The sequence below is a fragment of the Fundulus heteroclitus genome, chromosome 2 (assembly GCF_011125445.2).
Source record: "Fundulus heteroclitus isolate FHET01 chromosome 2, MU-UCD_Fhet_4.1, whole genome shotgun sequence".
Taxonomy (NCBI): Eukaryota; Metazoa; Chordata; class Actinopteri; order Cyprinodontiformes; family Fundulidae; genus Fundulus; species Fundulus heteroclitus.
The window spans coordinates 33,959,470-33,981,049 of NC_046362.1; the positions used below are offsets into that span (position 1 = coordinate 33,959,470).

At 42.6% G+C, this 21,580-nt stretch overlaps 1 protein-coding gene across 1 annotated transcript in view; it reads left to right on the forward strand.

The window, feature by feature from the left end:
- Nucleotides 1-21,580, forward strand: part of st3gal2 (ST3 beta-galactoside alpha-2,3-sialyltransferase 2) — a 69,443-nt gene that overhangs the window by 43,033 nt on the left and 4,830 nt on the right. The window contains exons 3-6 of the mRNA XM_036126062.1: nt 12,444-12,503; nt 12,701-12,834; nt 20,297-20,476; nt 20,679-20,724. Coding sequence (XP_035981955.1) covers nt 12,444-12,503; nt 12,701-12,834; nt 20,297-20,476; nt 20,679-20,724 — 420 coding nt within the window. The remainder of the gene's footprint in view (nt 1-12,443; nt 12,504-12,700; nt 12,835-20,296; nt 20,477-20,678; nt 20,725-21,580) is intronic.

The following is a 21,580-nucleotide window of genomic DNA, read 5'->3' on the forward strand; positions in this document are numbered from 1 at the left end:
GCATAAGAACTGATCACAGTGATTATACAATGTTGAAAAACATTTATTCACATTTTTTGGAAGTTAAAAATACTGTCCTACCTGACAAAATACATCAAACAGATAAACATTGAGAAATGATTTAAAATCAATTTTCCACATCTGAAGCTCAGTGCTACCATCTGCTGATTAAAACACAGCGCCCCTCGTGGGCAATATAGGAACTGCAGATTTTCAATTAAACGAAGTACATGTTTTTTTCAATAATTGTTTTATCATTCTCTTCCTTTTATCTCCTCTTTCTTTCACCTTTTCTTTTTTTCTTCTTGTTCTTCCTTTTCTCTCCTACTTTCCCATTGTAGTGTCCATATCATTTCAGCTATTCCCCGCATGAATCATAATAAAACTATTCACATTCATAAATCAAGCAGAGCACAGTACTACTCCACTTATGAAAGTCAGATCTGATGAGCTTTTTTTGGCATTAGGACAACAATTCTTATTGCCACATTACCAGACAGGACACTGGGGGAAAAAAAAAAATAATCATTGTTGAATAATGATAATGCATTTAGCCACCTGGCTGGACTAAATTGTTCGGCGGGCCTTAACCTGGCCCACGGGCCATATGTTTGACACCCCTGCTGTAGAGTGTACGCCTGCTAACAGCCACAACACAGTGTTCCCCTTTAAATAAGGTTATTTTTTGTATTGCATTTTCCAGCGCTCTAAGAGGCGTGTTGCATTGTTCTTGCAGTGCTTATGCGTTGGCACACTCAGAAAGTATTTCTGATCTGGGTTAAGAACTGCTTAAGTTGGATTTAAGTTCAACAGGAACATTGTTGCACGCGTAGTTTTCTTTTAGTCTGAAGGTTTCATAAACAAGTGTTAAATCTTAAAATTGAAAAAATCTAAATAGTCTTTTTTCATTTCTATGCCAGCACATAAAAAAAACAATAAAAATCTCACAATAAAACTGGCTGGAAAATAAAAAAATGGTAGGTACACAAGTAATAAACACAGAAATGCGTTAGATGGAAGAATTGAAAGGAGTTAATGTGTGTTAACCTCGTGCATCATCCAGCTCAGACACTGCAGGCGCAGGAAACGGCATGCCTGAGTCTGTCTAAAGATAACAAAATCTTCTTAGCAGCTCCTCTAAAGGTCACTGATTAACAGCTTTCATCACATTTGTTTGTTTGCCACCAGCTGAGCACTGCACATAATCCCACATAAAACTATTACAGACTAAACATGCAACGTAGAACATGGGAAACCTGGGAGCCTTTGGAATGCAGTTGGCTGGACTCTCGAACTCTGAACAGCTTGCAGATTCCAGGACTTCAAGTCATTAGGTGGAGCTCAGCAGATAAAATCTCGGCTTTTCCTCCACGCTCAACATGCACAGTCTGGTTCCGATCAGTCTCAGTAGTTTTGGATTGAGTCACATTTATAATATGGTGGGGTTCTGTAAGAAAATTGCAAGAAAATTGTAAGAAAATTGCAAATTGAAACCGAGCTGCAGCACGTTGGCCATGATCATTTGTTTTTTTTTTGTTTTGTTTGTTTTTTTATAGTGTCCTGTTTGGCATTGTGGCATTAAGAATTGTTGTCTTAATGCCAAAAGCAGCCCAACAGATTTTACTTTCACAAGTGGAGCCGTGCCGCTTTCGCCATAGTGCTCTGCTTGATTTATATATGTAAATAGCTTTATTGTAATTTATGCAGAGTCCAACTGTTCTTAATATTTGCTTTTAGTTTCTATTTTCCCATGTTCTATTTTGTTTCTACATTTTATTCCAACTTGCTTTTATTCTGTTTTATTTTCCTATATTTTAATCTTGTAAAGCACTTTGCGTTGTCTTTGTACTGAAATGTGCTATATAAACAAATTTGCCTTGCCTTGCCTTACTTCATGTTATATGGACACTACAATAAGAAAGTAGAAAAAAGAAAGAAAGAAAGAAAGAAAGAAAGAAAGAGGGGAAAACGGAGAAAAGGTGAAAGAAAGGAGATAAAAGGGAGAGAATGATAAAACAACACCAGTCTGCTTCTTCACCTGCAAAGAGATATGTAAAAAGAACAGCGGATAAAGTGTTACTGATACAATAAAGTAACGCCTTGATACCATCACTGAGGTATATACAGTATTAATTAATACAACATGTATAAAGTGACAGCTCAAGATAATAACAGGTGTTTTTCCTGTATGTACGTATCATTTGGTGGTTTAACAGGACCGGTTCTACGCAGAACTGGCTTTGCCGTGGTCGACCAAAGAAGCCGGGCGCATGAGTTAAGCATCCTTTGATGTATTAGTGCTGCCAAAAAAACCTGAATGCAGTTTGCTGAACACAAGCAGACTAAGGACATGGATCACTGGGACGATGTCTTAAGGTCTGATGAGACCAAAAACAAACTTATTTTGATGCAGATATCTATAAGCGTGAGTAGCAGCAACTAGGCGAGGTTCACAAAGTCAAGCGTGTCTTGCCTGCAGTGGAGCATGGTGGGTGGAGTGTCATGGTTTGGGGCCACATCAGTGCTAATGGTTGTGGGTTCACTTAGGGGTGTACTAACGATGTTTGCCAACGATTTAGACACTAATGGCAGTGTGTTGAGTTATTTTGAAGGGACAGCAATTTTACACTGTTATATACAGCCGTCCAGTGAGGGAGGGAGAAATAAAAATAAATAAATAAAAACACAACAAAACAGGCGTCGCCTAAAAGTAACTTTTCAATAAAACCTTGTTGAGATGGAGAAAATGAATTCACTTTTCCTTTTAGTAGCTGGTACTCACTGTCTGGGGTCTGTGGTTGCTACTAACCCCAGATTTTTGTTTATCACAGTTCATACGGACATCAGAACCTTTATTAATATTATTGCATGTTTTCCTAATATCAAGCTAGATAACTCTTTTAGCAAACAGTAAAGTTTTATCTATTTTTCCCAGTAACCCAATACACAGTCCTAAAATGAAAACCTCTGGGTTAGCGCCTCCCGTTTAACCCGACTCCCGCATCAGCCTCACATTCATTTCAGAAACCGCGAGGTAAATACCCTTTTTGACACGTTGTAAAGCTCTCTGTGTTTGTACGTTTGGCCCATGGCGGCGCAGTCACCCCCATGAAGGATGTAACTCCATTAGGCCTCCAGCTTAAGGGGAGCACTACATCATAATCACCTCCTCATCTTCACTCATCGCCGAACCAAGCGATCCCTCTCACAGGAAGTGCATGCTCCGTCTGTGTTCCTGCCGGCGCGTGGATGGAAAACGCAACGAGAGAAAAGCCACACAGAGGCATGGATGCATCTACCTGTGTCCCTACCAACATCTTCTCCTGCTGCTAGAGGGTTTTACCCTGTAGTTTGTGCTGTCTGGTGTCCAGCCGTGCCCTCAGGTCGGCTTCTGGAGACGGCTGAAAACTGCTGCTGTGATGTGTTTTACTCTGGGAACCCGATATTCAAGCCAGACGCGACTTTGGGTTTTTAAAGGTTTATTGTAAAAGGGGTGGAGATGCCAGGCTGCACGGATGATATTGACTAGTTTGCTAGCTCAGGTTAAAGTGGCTGAAGCAGTGCTGGCCAGGCGACAGTGTTGTAGTCAAGTCACTATGCCTCGAGTCCGAGTCCAGGTTCGAGTCACCAGTGTTCAAGTCCGAGTCATTAAAAAAAAAAATCAGAGTCAAGTCCGAGTCGAGTCACTATTGACGTGTGATGTATGACATGAAGCAGTAACATTCCATTGCACTAATAACTTTTTCGCTGTAGTTACCCTTGGTTTTACTCGATAAAACTACAGCTTTTTCCAAGTCTAAGACGTCTCCTAACCGTGGTTTTTAAATATTGTTGTTATGGAACGCGCAACAGCGACTCGAGGTACGCTGATAGGCCGCATATGAAGGATGTTAAAGCCGCAAGCGGCGTCGATCGGCCCTCGCAGCCAAGCGCACTCCGGCCTATTGGCCACCGCCACATGTCCGGCCGGCGGGCGGGGTTCGCACACCGCCGCGGCTCCGGGCGGCCGGCGGGCGGGGTTCGCGCACCGCCGGCCGCCCGCCACCGCAGTTGCTGTCATGCATTTTCCTCGCCCGTCCACCGGGCGATTCCCACAAACGCGTTTGGCAGCGTTCCCCCATTACTCACAACAAATCTGGTGTGGATCGGTCGATGCAGCGAGGAGATACAGCCGTTGGATAATGATATTGCATTTGGCCACCGGGCCGGACTAAATTGTTCGGCGGGCCGGAAAATTTATATCGATTCCTGGACGGTGACTACAAACAGAAAAAAAAAAAAACGGCCGATGACGCCATGAACGCCGAGCAGGAAAAAAACAACGACTTACCTTCCTATCAACTTGGCCAGTTTTCCAGTCTTTCCGAGCCCTCGACACTCAATCCATCGTTTGAGCTGAACGTTGGTATGTTGTTCCACAGTTCTACCAGTAAAATGGGCGCCTGGACATCCTCTTGTGAAAGTTTAACAGCTAAAAAGTCGGTCATATCGTTGTATCTGTTGCATGTGTAATGGCTGGCTGCTACGTGCGCTCTCACACTGTTTGCCCAACCTTAGCAGCAAGGGGCGTTACTCATGAGATGGTGACGTCACGTGCGCGGTACAACATTTAGATATTATAATCATACACCAAATAATATTCTAATGACATATTAAAATTATAGCCTAATGATATAAAAAAAGTCGAGTCTTTTTCTCAATTTCCGAGTCAGAATGATCTGAATGTAGGAGTCCGAGTCCAAGTTCGAGTCATCAGTGCTCAAGTCCAAGTCAAGTCACGAGTCTCTAAATTTAGCTAATGACTCGGACTCGAGTACTACAACACTGCTAGGCGATGACGGCAGAGGCAAGCTTGACCAAACCCACTGACCAGAAACAGTCCAAAGCTGGACCAGACAAGCAGGCCGATGGTTCTCCAGAACCAAATGGAAACCAGGAAGCAGGAAGGATGAGCACACAGTTACTTCCATCTGTGCGGGCAGGTCAAACGCAGGAACACAGGGTGTGGCAGGCTGAGCTAACAGGAAGTGGGCGCAGCATACAGGCGGTGCAAATGAGACGATCTGGCAGGGACTGGCAGGTCCGGCAGGTATATGTAGGCAGAGTCACGGGTGGAACGGCTTGGTGTTGACTGGACAGCAGCCAGCACACTGCAAAAACGGAACTAAAAATATGTCAAATTTTCTTGAAATTACTGTATTTGTCCTTGATTTGAGCAGGTAAATAAGATTATCTGCCAATGGAATGAGTATTTCGACCCCTAAGATAAGATATTTAGATATTCTGCCCTCTAAATGAGACTATGGAGATGAGTTGTTCCTATTTTAAGTGCAAAAATCTCATTCTATTGGCAAATCATCTTATTTACCTGCTTAAATCAAGGACAAATACACACATTTCAAGAAAATTCAACTTACTTTTAGTTCCGTTTTTGCAGTGCAGGTGGAGCTGATGCTACTGAGTGGTTACTGAAAGGAGCGTGGAATGAAGATGGATCGATCAGCTGCTCAGATAATGGAAAAAATAAACTCATTGCAAGAGAATTTTACTTACATTTAGTAAGTAAAAGTAGTAATTTTACTTACTTTTTTGCAGTGCAGCATGTAAGGATGACTGGGTGGAGAGAAAACGAGGACAACCAAAATAGTTATTGCATTTTCTATCAGAAATATGCTGATGCAGCTACTGTCCCAATAGTTTACAAACAAATAAAAAAGAAAAGGCTGCAGAGGAGTATTTTCCCCTCATTTAACAAATAATTTGACATAAAAGGCATGAGTAAATCATTTATGAACTTGGTTTATGCTTTTCAAGCGTATTTCGTTTTAAAGCAGCGCTTGTTCTTGCTGTCTTTGTAGGTAATATTTTTCTCTTTTGAGAAATATGTGCAAAAAAGATGCTCAGAAACCCAGAACTGCTGATTATAAATCATTTCGATTAACACATACCTCTCTCTCAGTCAATTTTTCTAGAGGGATTCAAATAATCTAGAAATAAAAGCATCAGCGAGTCACAAGAGGAGGTTTTGGCCTTCGCCTCAGACGCAAACGAGCTTCACAAAGTATTTCTGTTTTGTTTTATTTCTACGCCGCTCTGCAGTTATTCAGGAAGAAGTGTTGAATCTGAGTATTTTACCAGTTAAGAAAGAAAAAAGTGACTTCAGTCCTACTGAATGAAACGGAAAGTTTTATCAGCTCTGCAGAGAGCGTTAGTCCCGCGACTCCAAATGCCAACGTTCAACTTCAGATTGTCTGTTTGTGTAACCGGCATTAAATCAAACACCTCAGCAGCTGTTAGACTTTATAACCATCATCAGATAACTCAGTAAGTATTCACACCACCACTGGTTTTGCACTGTTTCCCCATTTCTTATAAATAGTCTCTTGGTGTTTATCATACATAAACATACATTTACATTTAACTTTTTTATTTAAAGTCACCCTTCTCAGTTGCAAACTTCTTTAGCTTCTTCAATATGCTAGTTTTATAAACTGTACTGTATTTTTTAATAAAGTTATACATGTTCTCTTTGGTATAGCTACATCTACTTTATTATCAATACTGTTATTATTATTATTATTATTATTATTATTATTATTATTATTATTATTATTATTATTATTATTATTATTATTATTATTATTATTATTATAAGCATCCCAGCCAGGGGCGGTTCCAGACAGGGGCCAGCAGGGGCCAGTGCCCCTGCAGAACTGGTCTTGGCCCCTTTACCAAATATATGATATTAAATAAATTTCTTACAATGACAAATGCTGACAAAGATACCGTAACTGATTGGTCACTTGGACCAATTGTATTTTTTACCTTTACAGTTTTACTCTAACAATAATTTAAAAATCAAGCTGTTTCACGTTTAGCTCCTGTGTATTTGGTGTAGAACCGCCACTGATCCCAGCTACCAGGATTAACAGAGGTTGTAATAGTGATGTTGTTGTTTTTTTGTGTCTCCCTGGGTCTCCCTGACCCTCTGGTTCCTTCCCATCGCCCTTATAATTTTTGTTTATTCTTATTTTTACCTGTTGTGGCCTGTTCAGTATGCTGCCAGAACCTGGCACAGCCTGTCGTGCTGTCCCGCATTTAATAAAGTCAATATGTAACTGTTTGTAGAGCAGATCTGCCTCTGGTACCACAAAGAAACCAGACCCATTATCCTGTCTGCACGACCTGCCTGGACAGGCCACCTTTACCAAACGAAGCGTTTGTCCTGATTACCACCTTGAGGCCTGTGTTATTAGCGAAAGGCATTGATTTGTGCTGCAGCTTTTGCATGAGAATTTATTTGCCCTCTTATTTTAAAAAAGTGACCCAACTCACAGCAGTCAGCAGATCGGCGCCGCTCTAATCGATAAATCCATTTTAACTTAACTGGAGTTGATGGATGGCTGAGAGGGAGAACTGGTCGGGGACATAAAATGAAAAATTAACTGCCTGCCGCTCTGCGTTTCTGCTGCAGTCTGGCAGAAAGAGCAGGAAGAGACAAACATCTGGAGATTTAAACATTTTCCAGTTAATTACTCAATTTTTTTCTCCTCCCTGAGACAAAATCTTTCATTCAAACAGGATTAATGTGCAAATAATCTCAGGCCTGAGGGGGAAAATTTTCTCTCTGCATCACTTCGATGTCTTTATCCCCGAGTTTATCAAGCACTCCTGAAGCACAAAAAAAAAAAAAAAACGATCACTGTGTCATAATTTGTATCTGTTTGCTTTCTGCTTTCCACCACACACACCTGCTCCGCTGTGACCAGCTTCATGCTTTGCACCTGTGTCCTGAAACACCTAAAGGGATCCATGATTGGTTGAACATGTTGACCTAAATATGTTGTAATTTTCCTATTAACTTAGAAATTGCTCTTTGTGATACGTAAAAACTCGTAATTGCTTCCAAACATTACATGGAATAAAACGAAGAGTGCCGTTGGAAGAACACAAATTCCAAAGGACCCACATTAAGCTCTTTGTACTTTTCTCCAGAAGACTTTGAGTCTTTCTTACAACAACGTTGATGACATCAGGTGGGCGTTACCCTCGCAAGCTAGAACCAGTTGTTGTGCCGGCTATTTTAATCCATAAAGCGGCTAAACCCAGCCACAAGAGTTCTGATGAAAATCAAAAAGAGAGATAATTTTCTCCAATTTTAGCTTCCCTTCATTGGCTTCCTGTTAAATCAAGAATAGAATTTAAATTCTCCTTCTAACGTATAAAGCCCTTAATAATCAAACTCCATCATCCATCAGAGCTCTGATTACCCCGTATGTTCCTAACAGAGCACTTCGCTCTCAGACTGCAGGTCTGCTGGTGGTTCCTAGAGTCTCTAAAAGTAGAATGGGAGGCAGATCCTTTAGCTATCAGGCTCCTCTCCTGTGGAACCAACTCCCAGTTTTGGTCCGTGAGGCAGACACCCCGTCTACTTTTAAGACTAATCTTAAAACTTTCCTTTTTGACAAATGTTATAGCTAAGAGTGGCTTATGTTACCCTGAGCTACCTCTATAGTTATGCTGCTATAGGCTTAGGCAGCTGGAGGACATCAGGGTCTATTTCTCTCGCTCTGCTGAGTTCTCCTACTGCTCTCCAATTTGCATTATTTGTTATTTATTTAAGCTTTTAATTTTTAGTTCTCTGTCATTTTTCTCTTCATAGAAGGTACACCAGGTCTGGTGTTCTGTTAGCTGTGACATCATCAGGGGAGGCAGATCATCCTCTATTACCATCTAACATAGAAAGTACTCCTGGGTCAATGTGAGCTTCTGTGCTTTGTCTCTGCTCTGTCTTCTCTAAGCCCCAGTGGGTCGAGGCAGATGAGCGTTCACACTGAGCCTGGTTCTGGTTCTGCTGGAGATTTCTCCCTGTTAAAGGGGAGTTTTCCTCTCCACTGTCGCTTCATGCATGCTCAGTATGAGGGATTGCTGCAAAGCCATCAACAATGCAGACGACTGTCCACTGTGGCTCTACGCTCTTTCAGGAGGAGTGAATGCTGCTTGGAGAGACTTGATGCAACCTGCTGGGTTTCCTTAGAGAGGAAACTTTCTGACCAACCTGGAGGATCTGATGGAGTCTGACTTTGGAAACTGCCTTGAGATGACATGTGCTGTAAATTGGCGCTATGTGAATAAATTTGAATTTACCATGAGAGGGGTTTACTTATTTTTTAATTAGTATTAATAATAATTTAGAATATCTGCAGCTCAGGTAATAATCTGATTGAATTGATATCAGCATTCTAAAAAGATGTAGTAGTTTAATCCCAGGTAATTCATGGTTTAACGATATCTTATTTTCCCGAATGAATGAAGACATTATAAAGCTGCTTTTTCAATTTGCTCAAGTCGTCTGTATCCAATATTGAGATTTGCCTGACGCTCTGATGCTTTTAAGTGACAAAAACGCAAAGACAGGAGAAATCTGTAAAGGGGCAAACCATTTTTCCACGGCACTAAATAAGGAAGATAAGGGATCCTAAATTCAGAGGCATGAGAAACAAAGCAAAGGGATGGGGAAAGGGAGGAGGAGGAGGAGCAACAAAAGAGGAAGCAAGGGAAATTAAGGAAAAGGAATTAGACCTGAGTGCTTGGAGACTGTCGGAGAGGATGAAAACCTTAGTGAAAGAGATCTGTGTTGGGAGAATTGAGGCCAGTGGTGGGTGCAAAGGAAGTGGTGACAAAAGAGTGTAAAATAAAAAGGGAGATTGCTGTGTGGGAGAAAAGGAGGCGACAGTCATGGAAATGAGGAGCTACAAAGGAGGCAGATCCAGTGAATTCTTGGGTTCTTAAGGTGCCTTAACATGATGAAAAATAAATGTTCCTCGCCAGCTCGCCATTTGAAACCAACACATGGTGTCATTTATTTAACAAAAATACGAAGCACTGAGAGGGGGAACAGCAGGTGCACCTCCTGGTCCAGCAGCTCGTAGAAGCACAATAACTCCAGTGGTTTTCTATCTGACTTTAACAGTCTTTACAGCTCTCATTAGGACCCGACCACAGCCATTTCAATCAAGCTAAGCTCTTGACTTTGGATTATTGCAGCACCATGATTTAAAAAAATATATATTTTCCAGCCATTCTGTTGTAGATTTCATTATGTGTTTGGGATCGTTGTTGTTTGCTGCCCAGTTTGTTCCTGATTCAGGCAACGACATTCAGGCAGTCTGCCTAAGAGATAAGGTGAAGGAAGAGCTCAGAGTCGACTCGTTGCTCCTCCATATCCTGATGAGTGAGTTGGTACGGTTCAGTGGCTAGGGAGAGGGCTGGCAATAGTGCAGCAATTAAAATATGGAGTTGTAATATTTAATCCATGACTTCAGCTCCACTGAAAACTTTGAATACTAAGAAATATTAATCTGGAATTACAGTTACATTAGAAACAATTCAAAAAGGTTAAAAAAAAAAAAAACTGGACATTTTTCCGAAGTTTGAAGTCGTTTCGCTTTCCATCCAGAAAGCTTTCTCAATTCAAAATTACTATAGTAATTTTAAATTGAGAAATAATCTTCTTATAGGTTCTTGAACTTCTACCCACTCCTTTTGAGCGCTACTAAAATGTCTTAACATCTCAATGTAAATCTTGCTTGTATTGTTGCTCAAAGAAATTGAAAAGATAAAATAAAATAAATAAATATCCCGTGTAACTTGGAATCCCCCAGGATGAGCTGGAGGATGTGGCCGGGGAGAAATGGATGTCTGGGTGTCCCTGTGACACCATGTCGTTTAAGCTAAAGACAATGGATGGATGGAAAATCAGATTTCAAACATTTGTTTGGTGTGTTTTTGTTTATTAGTGACCATTAACTTGTTAATGAACAAAAGATGAATATTGGCCTCTGTCTTCAATCCTTTACATCCTTTACTTGATTTTAAAATGATTGCAACATTTGCTCTCCATTTGTAAAATAACTTATTCTGCAGTACGATGGGAAGTAGACTCTGCAGCAGTAGTTAGAGGACTACACGTCCCTTCTTTCTTTAAACCGCAGTCTGCAACTAATGTAGTTAGAAAGGCAACGATGGATGGATGGATGGATGGATGGATAGATGGATGAGTGGGTGAGTGGATGAGTGGGTGAGTGGATGGATGAATAGATGGATGGAGTGGTGGATGGATGGATGGATGGATGGATGGATGGATGGATGGGTAGGTGGGTGAGTGGATGGATGGATGGATGGATGGATGGATGGATGGATGGATGGATGGATGGATGGATGGATGGATGGATGAACGGATGGATGGATGGATGGATGGATGGATGGATGGATGGATGGATGGATGGGTGGACTGACGGATGGGTGGGTGGGTGAGTTTATGGATGGATGGATGGATGGATGGATGGATGGATGGATGGATGGATGGATGGGTGAGTTGATGGATGGATGTATGAGTGGGTGAGTGGATGGATGGATGAATGAATGGATGGATGGGTGGATGGATGGATGGATGGATGGATGGATGGATGGATGGATGGATGGATGGGTGGACAGACGGATGGGTGGGTGGGTGAGTTTATGGATGGATGGATGGATGGATGGGTGAGTTGATGGATGGATGGATGAGTGGGTGAGTGGATGGATGGATGAATGAATGGATGGATGGGTGGATGAATGAATGGATGGATGGGTGGATGGATGGATGGATGGATGGATGGATGGATGGATGGATGGATGGATGGATAGATGGGTGAGTTGATGGATGGATAGATGGGTGAGTTGATGGATGGATGGATGGATGGATGGATTGATGGATGATAGATGGGTGAGTTGATGGATGGATGGATGGATGGATGGATGGATGGATAGATGGGTGAGTTGATGGATGATAGATGGGTGAGTTGATGGATGGATGGATGGATGGATGGATGGATGGATGGCCCTTTGCCACCATGTTTAGTGGTTGGTTTGAGGAGTTTGAGCTGATTGGCTATTTGGTTTTCTCCAAACATATTTGGTTTTCTGCACATTATTGCCAAAAAGCTCAAATCTGGTCTCTGGAAGTCTGGTGCTTCATTCAGATGCAGATTTGCACATCTAAAACATGCTGCTACTGTCTCTTCGTTTTAGAGAGAAGATTATTTCTCTCTCTTCCCTTCCTAACACGTCGTGCATTGTGTTTGTTTGAGCTGTTCTGTGATGGTGAAGAATGTGAGACACAAGGATTTACTTATATGTCACAGATAAGGTTGAGAATTAAGAGTTCAGTGTTATTGGTTCTGTAACTCGTTGGATTTTCAAAATAAAGCTCACAAATGCCCTTTCATTATAAGAGCCTTGCTTTGCCATAACAGGCCTGTAAAAAGGGATATAGACTTACGTTTCCACATCACCTTAGTTTCACATTGCTTTAATTTTAAATGTAATTCTTCGTGAAACATTTTGTCTCTAATTTAGCTCCTCAGACACACTCTAACCAAAGTCTTTGGATGTTTCTACAGATGTTACAGCCCCAGTTTAAACCCCACAACCTCCAGCAGGTGCTGCTCAGGCTCTTCCAGGTATTTACTCTTTAATGTCAGCTGAGTTACAGCTTCGCAGTGTTAGAACTCCTCTTCAGGGGAGGCGGATGCGTTAGATATTAGGTTTGTTTCTGTGATCTGGCTGTTGTTTAGTTATTGTGTATCCACTGCCAGCCTCAGGGTTAATTTCCTGTGAAAGCTTTGAAGTTGGATCTAATCCTGACTGCCTGTCACAGGTGATTCCCGGGCGGTCGCCGTACGGCTCGTGGGATCCAGGGCGCTGCCTGCGCTGTGCCGTGGTGGGGAACTCTGGGAACCTGCGCGGAGCTGGATATGGGGCGGCCATCGATGGACACGACTATATCATGAGGTGAGGCAGGTGGGCCCTTTAGATTGGAATAGGACATAAAGAGGCGAGAGCTGGAGGACATGCAGGAGAAGGAAAACAGACAGGGGTTGTATAATTTGCTTTCACTCCACGTCTCAGTATCACCGTTAAAGATACTGAGGGAAATTCATGCGTATAGAGCTGCAGGTGTATGCATCTAATGTTCAATTTAATCTCACTGTGTAGTGCTGCCCCGCATTCAGCTCTCTGATTGGTTCGCAGGGGTCAGCTGACCTGTTTGGCAGCCACAAAGAGCGTTAAGTCCTGGAAGCTCAAACTGATCGTGTTCATTTAGATGTGCATACCAACGCACCGGGGCACAGAAGGCCTTCTGTTGCACCACACACTGATTGTTCTGAGAAATCAGACGCTCGGGGCTCTGATTCATGATATTTCCACTGCTTCCACACTAGAAATATGGAATCTGGGCTTTTTAAAGGGAGCGTCGCCTCGCTGTGAAAAGACATACCACCAGCATTAAATAAAACAGCCGTAATAAGGGCTGTTTCCCCCCCCCCCCTCAAATCAAGGAGAGATAAAAATTCAGAAATTCCAGCAGCAAATGGAAACATGTAAATGTGCATAATAGCGAAGGAAAAAAATGAAATGAGGGAAAATGTACAACATTAAAAAAGAATACTGCACAGTTTGTCAGAGTTTGTGGTTTCGGAGCTGGAGCAAATTGCAGACAGGATGTCGGGAGCTGTATGAAGTATTTTAAAGACAACTAAAACTTACAGCGCACTCCGAGAAGAAGAAAACATGGAACATGGGTGGAGAAACAGGCAAAGGGACAGACACGGTCACAGGAGGACCCAACGGAGAACAATGATGGCTGAGAACAGGGACCGCGGACCGTATCTGAAATTGGTCGGGCCCATCGATGCCACCACCATCCAACACGAATGTGCAGATAATCCACAGTCACATCCCACGTGTGTCTACACATACCTGGAGAATAAAGCTGCTTCTGATAAACCAGCAGCAATCCCCTGATCGCATAGCTAACTTTGCGTCACATGATGCAAGCTTAAAACCATTTTAGACACCAGAAAGTATTGCTTTCTCATCGGCTGTGGTCCCTGAGCGTGATAAATGTGGCTTCCAAAGACCTTATAATTAAAGGTCGGCTACAGATTTTTTCTGATGCTCAAGCAGTCCACATGCCCCAGATTGATCGTTGTGCCAAAAACTCTGTAATTTTACGACGTTTCCTTGCCTGTAGTTAGCAGCCAAAGGCAGCGCCTGGTGGCTAGCATCTGTGTGGGAAAAGTTTAGTTCAAACTTGACATCATATGACCCCATCAGCCAAAACATTTTTAGATATAATCATTTATCACTCTCTCATTGGAGTAGGATGCTGCTGCTGGCACCAAATTCTACTGCACATTAAAAAAAAACAGAGTTTAATTTTATTTATATATATTTAAAATTTAATTTTCCATCTTTAATTATCAAAAGAAGGTCGGGCTGCGGCCCTACCGGTTCCGCGGTCCTTAGCTGAGAACAGAGAGGTGGGATGTTTGGGGAGGAGAAACAAGCGCTTGTCAATAATGAGGATGGCTGCAGCGGGGGAGACGGGGTTGGGTGAGGGTTGAGTGTCTAATCAAACCTGCTGGAGAACCGGTTCAGATCATTCACTCAGGCGAAGGCCTCGTCCAGATGGAGTTGAGATTAGGTGGATCAACGGCGGTATTTTGTCGAAGGCTGCGCGTTCACACGGAGACCGTAAACGATAATTTTTGAAACCAGGTCCTGGAGTGGATGCATTTCAAAACGGCGGTTTCGTTTTCCCGTGTGCACATGTAAACTTCATCTTGTTTTAAGCAATGACGTCATAGCTTTGCCTCACTCTTACAAATGGCAACAAAGATGGCGCCGCACGGTGTTGCGGTTTTGTCATGGCTGCTAGTAGCGTCCTCAGACTCTTGCTTTGTAGCGAGCCCGCTCTACACGCCGTGTTCGCTGCCAACCCACATAAAGATCCCGTTAAACACGTGTAAAAGTTTGTGTCTCTCCATGGTGCTGTGTTTATTTCACATGAGCTGTCTGAGCATGCTGGTTGTTTTTAGCATGTTTCTCTGGAAGTGTCACAGCGCCACCGATGGGCCCGGCATGCTTACTACAAGGTTTTAAGTTGTGCTTCATCCTATCGTGTGGACGCATATTTCTTCTCAATTGCTTATGAAAATTTACCGTGTTTGTCTCTGTGTAGAAAAGTTTTAATTCTCCTACACACCTGCCTTAATGCTTGTACATACAAATACCTCATAATCCACCCACATGGCTACAACTGAGTCCATATCTCCATCTAGATGTGGTGGAGATGGCTTATTGTAGCTCAAGCTTAGCAACAGAATGAGTGAATAAAAGCAGATTTTTAAGGCACTGTAAAAGCGGAATGGCTGCTTGTCCCAGATGTGTTGGTCAGACCAGCTCAGAAATGGGCACAAGCTTTATTCAAGTTGCCAAAGAATGGTCTGTAAAACAGAAGATGTCCTGCTGTGTGTGGTGGAAAAAAATGTCCTTTTGATGTCAGAGGAGGACCGGCCGACTGTCTGAGATGAAAGAATGTCAATAGTATCAAGTAACGACTTATTATGAGGAAATTATGGGGAATCTCTAAACTCACAACTGTTAAACTGATGCAACAGGAATTAAGGCAGCTCTGGAGGCAAAGTGGCCAGTAATTGTAGGGTTCCTCTACTCCCTGTTGTAGCATTTGCCTGGAAAACCTCAAAAGACGAGACAAATGGTGACTCCATTTGATGTGGAGCCGCTGGATGATGGAGCTATTTGTGGTGTTTATAGATGAGATTTTAAGGTTTTGGCATGGATGCAACGATGTCTGGTCCTCTAGGTTCTGTTGGTGTCATGTGGCAACCGGAGCGTTTCATTGCTGATTATGAATCAGTCGAGGTGAGAGTCTAAACATGCAAATTATTGTCTGCTTAAGAGTAATAAAGCAATGGAAAAGCTTCTGAAACTCCTCAAGAAGCTGGGCCAACACAGAGTGAGGTCGAACACAAAAGGATGCTTCCATCAGGTGGATCTGAGAGCATTCAGTTAGACATGAAAGCATCATTCTAATTTGCTCTAGGGTTAAATAAAAGCAGAGGAAGCTGGTATTTTTGTGTTATTAGGCCCAATTACAGCCGGATTCTCTCCGGAGCTGAGTGGGCAGCTTCCACCTCTGCTTTTGTGTTTGGGATTTGATGTTCGTTTGTTTCCTGAGCTCCGGCTCGGCCGCATCGGACCCACACACAGCCAACCACGCGGCTCAACTCACTCCATCTCTCTGCACAATCATCTCTTTTGTTCCTGGCGTATCTGTTGGTGCGCTTTTTATTCCTAAGTTTAGCTCCCTGTGTAGACAGTGACTCATCTGCGGGGCTCGTGTCTGCAGTCAGTGCCGAGCGTTTCAGACGCAGACAGAAGTCATGCTCAGGAAAACGTTCCTGTTTGCCTGGATGTGTTGTTGGAAAGAAGCAAGAGCTCCTAAACTAACAGCAACTCAGTCAGGACTTGTTGTGGAGGGGATGTGCACATTATTGTGAAGTTTTCTGGGATTTATGAATTGTGTCGATGCACAAACGCTAACCCCAGTGCTACCGTGTTTCTTTTTTAATTCTCCCCTTCCCTTTAATTCAATTCAATTCAATTTTATTTATATAGCGCCAAATCATGAAACATGTCATCTCAAGGCACTTTACAAAATCAAGTTCAATCATATTATACAGATTGGGTCAGATTATACAGATTGGTCAAAAATGTCCTATATAAGGAAATTATATAAGGAATTTAACAGTTCTTGCTTCTCCTACTCAAAGCGTTGAGGAAATAAACATGTGGCTCCATCCAGAATACTGTGCTAAGATACATCATTTGATGTTTGCACAGTTTGTAAAATGATTATTTTTGTTTGTAAAAAGTAAAAATTGCCCCACAGACTCAAACCTCAGCCATGCTTTCCTGCAGAAACGCCATTCAGAGTTTAAACGTCTCACAGAAATGTTAGTTTTACTTGAATCCACTGAAATTTTGACACCTTTTTACAGTTTTTACCGTTAACATGCAGCTTTGGTGTAACTCAGATACATCTTCAGTGGTGTATCCAGGGATTATTGGGTATTTGAATATCATACACCCTCCCCCAGGCGACCTAGCCAGGGTTGATCCAGCTTGTGTGGTCAAAGGATTCCCCCGCTTGATCCACAGCTATTTTAACGTCCGTTCAGCTGCTTCTGTGATGTTTTAAGTGGCTTTTCCGATGTAAGGTCCTTTCACTCCAGGAGTTGTGAGGACCCTGATGAACAACTGGCCAACAAATCCTCTTCATCCCGCCTAGAATGAGGTAGCACCAAGTCTGCCACCCCTTTGGTATTCTCCTACCAGCTCCTTGTACTTTGCCCTCATCTTCCATTCGGTGTCCACCTGCTAAGATGTTTCTGACACGAGGACAGAGTGTTTGGCTCTTACATTAATTTCAGCCAATCGCATTGCAGTAACTAAATGCATTTAGGCTTCTCGATTTGCCAGAGACGACATCCTGAGGTTCAGAATGGGGAATAGAGGAAACTTTGACCATACAATGCAAAAACGGAACTAAAATAAGTTAAAAATTTTCTTGAAATTTGTGTATTAGTGCTTTATTTGAGTAGGTAAATAAGATAATCTGCCAATGGCATAAGATTTTTGCACTTAAAATAGGAAGAACTCATCTCCATCAACTTATTTCAAGTGCAGTATGTCTAATTATCTTATTTTAGGGTTAAAATTACTCTTTCCATTGGCAGATAATTTTATTTACCTGCTCAAATCAAGGACAAATACACTAATTTCAAGAAAATTTGACTTACTTTTAGTTCCATTTTGCAGTGTAGCGTTGGTGCCAGACGGGTATTTCAGAAACTGCTGAGCTACTGGGATCTTTGCACACGGTTGTCTCGCTCAGGTTTACCAAGTGTAGTTTAAAAAGAGAAAATATACAGAGAAAGGCTGTTGTGTGGACAAAAATACCCTTTTTTAATTTAGAGATCAGAGGACAACGGGCAGGGTGCTCCCGTGCCCTGCTGGATTCAGGTAAACACCAAAAAGGCAGCAGTCACTCATCTGTGAGTGAACATGTTGCAAGTTTACCAGCAGTTGTGGTTAATTCCTCCTGCGATCCCAGGGACATGCATTTCGCTCCGCCTAGCTTCACTCACATCCATCTGGAACCTCTCCATAGGAATTGCCTTTATTGAAGGCTGGGCCTTATCAGAAATGCTTGCATAGGATTGGATAAGCCACTTGTCTGTCATCTTTATCAACGTGCTATTTCAACCAGTCACACCGAAGCTAACCTGTGACGCTGATGAGAGCGACGCAGGAATAAAACAACTTTTCTTCTGCGTTTGCGGCTCTAGTGGCTCGTGTTTTATTGTCAGTGAGCTGACAGGAAGAGGGGGGAAGACAGGCGGCAAAGCGCCGCAGGTCGGAGTCGAAGGCCTCCTAATATGGTTCGCTCTAACCGCTAACCAACAAGATGTCCACTACGGGCGTGTCCTGGAAAACAAAACTTGCCAAATCCGGTCGGGAGAAGGGCGAAAACATGGTTTCCACCAACAAAAGCCTACAGAGCCGTTCTCTGATGTTCTTTTAATGAAACAATATTAGGTAGATTGGACAACACGGAAGAAATAGCAGCATCAATGTTAACGCTTGCTTCCTCGATGCGAGCCGCCATTGTTGTCTGTCTCACGTCACGGTCGCTTCTCCACCACGTCACATCTATGAAACTCCAGCCCTGCGTCCTGATTGGCTGGACAATAAAATTGGTTGGAGAAATCACTCTCTATGGGAGAGGTCCCAGATGGATGTGAGTGAAGCTAGGCGGAGCGATATCAATCTGGCTAAGGTCAGGTTACTGCTGCCCAGCATACGTCTCCAAACACCACTTTCCCAAAGGCAACCATTAGCCACCAAGTTTCTCCTCCATAACAGGAAGTTTTTTTGATGTTCCATAAAGGAAAATCCTGTGCTGTAGCCAGAGGTGGGGGAACCCAGGATTGGAAAGTAAAAAGCCGGTCCAGAGATCAGTTCCAGCCATTTGCATTTCCAGCTCCACAGCAGAGCCTGGGACTAAAATCAGTCGGTTTAGTGAACAGGATGAAGAAAAGCAGGCAGAGTTTTTACTTTCTGAAGCCGGATCCACGTCTGATTGCATCAGACAGAGGCCAAAAATGGACTAACGTTTCACGGGGCAAACAGTACAAATGTGTGTGACCAGCTGTGAATCCATAATATAGTAACTTCCAAATATCTAACGTGACTCACAAAAGCTACTCTGACAACTGTTTATCCAGCCTCTGCGATCCGGTGCAGACGTGGAAGCCTGCTGATGCCTGCAGGAGCTTTATAGTTTATTTTGCACGTTTAGATTTTTAGCTCTGATTACTCTGCGATAAAACGCCTCTGTCTCTATTTTTACACTCTGCCCGACAAGCAGTTTTATTGTTCTCTGGTACCAGGTGCAGAGAAACGTCTTTAATGATAAATTCCTTTAAAACACATTCATATGCAGCTGCACTCATCAAACAGCTGAGGCTTTGTGAAATGTTTGCTGCTGGGTTTTTTCTTTTTCTTTTTTCAGCAGGATCCTGCAAAAAAAAAAATTTTTTTTTGCTTGGGTTTGCTTAATATTTTCTGGAACTCATTTATGTTTCTGCCACTGTGTGTCCTGTTGCACAGTACAGTAGATATAATTCACTTTCTCTATTGTTCTTAATTGTTGTACTACTCTTTTATTCTCAATTCAATTCAATTCAATTTTATTTATATAGCGCCAAATCATGTAACATGTCATCTCAAGGCACTTTACAAAATCAAGTTCAATCATATTATACAGATTGGGTCAGATTATACAGATTGGTCAAAAATGTCCTATATAAGGAAACCAGTTGATTGAATCAAAGTCCCGACAAGCAGCATTCACTCCTGGGGAACCGTAGAGCCACAGGGAGAGTCGTCTGCATTGTACATGGCTTTGCAGCAATCCCTCATACTGAGCAAGCATGAAGCGACAGTGGGAAGAAAAACTCTCCATTAACGGGAAGGAAAACCTCCGGCAGAACCGAGTATACATTCTGTATACTGTTTGTTTGTAGAGCTTTCTCCTTCTTCTTTGTGCAGACTGTCCATTTGCTGCTATAAAGGTGCAAATATTTTTTTATACTCTGCTAACCTTGAGAAGGTTTATATCGTTGCAAAAAACGCGAACCATTCATCAGAAACTGGATGAGTCAAATAAATCTAAACATGAGTTATGGATCCTCAATCCATCTGGAGATCTGTCCTGATCTTCCTCTCTCTCTCTCTCTCTCTCTCTCTCTCTCTCTCTCTCTCTCTCTCTCTCTCTCTCTCTCTCTCTCTCTCTCTATCTCTCTCTCTCTCTCCCCTCCAGGATAAATCTGGCCCCCACTGTGGGCTACGAGGACGACGCCGGCAGCCACACCACGCACCACTTCATGTACCCGGAGAGCGCCAAAAACCTGGCGGCCAACGTCAGCTTCGTCCTGGTTCCCTTCAAAACGCTGGACCTGGTCTGGATCACCAGCGCTCTGTCCACCGGCCAGATCCGATTGTAAGAGGCGCAGATGTGCGCGGGGTTCGGATTAGCACGTGAAAGAACGGGAATTTAGTGCAAACGGCCTCCGGTAGATGTCAGGGTGCATTAAATGCAGAGATGTGTTCTGTTTGCGCCGAGGGGCTGCGAGGAGACAGATTACACGTCTGTCCATCGTCCAGCAGTGGAATAAGTTTATCTGCGTGTTTTCTCTCCACAGCACTTACGCTCCAGTGAAGCAGTTCCTCCGTGTGGATAAAGACAAGGTTTGTCTCTCTACTGTGACTCCCTTTGGCCATTTTGACGGAGTGACCCTTCTCCGGCTATAAACCCCCCCTTCCCCATTGCCAATGAGGGATTACGAACCCTTTCCTTTGTTGTCGCTAATCTCCAGCTCGCAGTTTAATCTGTAAAATGGATAAACAAACTCATCTTTTGCGTGGAGTCGCTGAGGCATCTTCGCCCGGCCAGATTCCCAGCATCTTTGAGAGTGACCTAGAAATAAAGAAATAGAGGATTTAATCCTGCCATGTGCAGCTCTGAGCAGCCTAAATCTCTCGGGTTTTTTTTTGGTTTTTTTTGGGTTGAGCATCACCAGGAGGAAGCAGATCATTTTCTAATTAATTTTTATTCCATTACGGTTGCTTTTAAGTATTACAGAGATCAGAACTACGCAGTGGGAGGGGGGGTTGTCGTTAGATTTTTTTGGTTTTACAGTAGAACTGAATTACTTTTTTATCAGCCTTAAAGCTTTATACAGATCTTATAGGAGACTGGATTCTAGTTGTTTTTTGTTTTTTTGAGCAACAAAACATTTTAAGGTGACCCGATTTAGTCCATATATCGTTCCATGTTCTTTATAGGAGGAATTATTCAATTTTTTCCTTATAAAAGTAGTCCTCCGGCCTTTCTAACCATCTTTCAAAGTTTGTCTTTGGACTTTTGCTGCTTTTTCAAGCACTTAACTCACTTTATTCAGACAAATGTTTATTTTTGTTATTTAATCCATTTAACTCTGTATGTGCACAAATTCCAGTCATATACATTTTGAGCCAGAAAATTATCTTGGATGAAGCAGTTTTGTGACGACACAAATTAGAGGTCTATGCAATTGGATTTTTT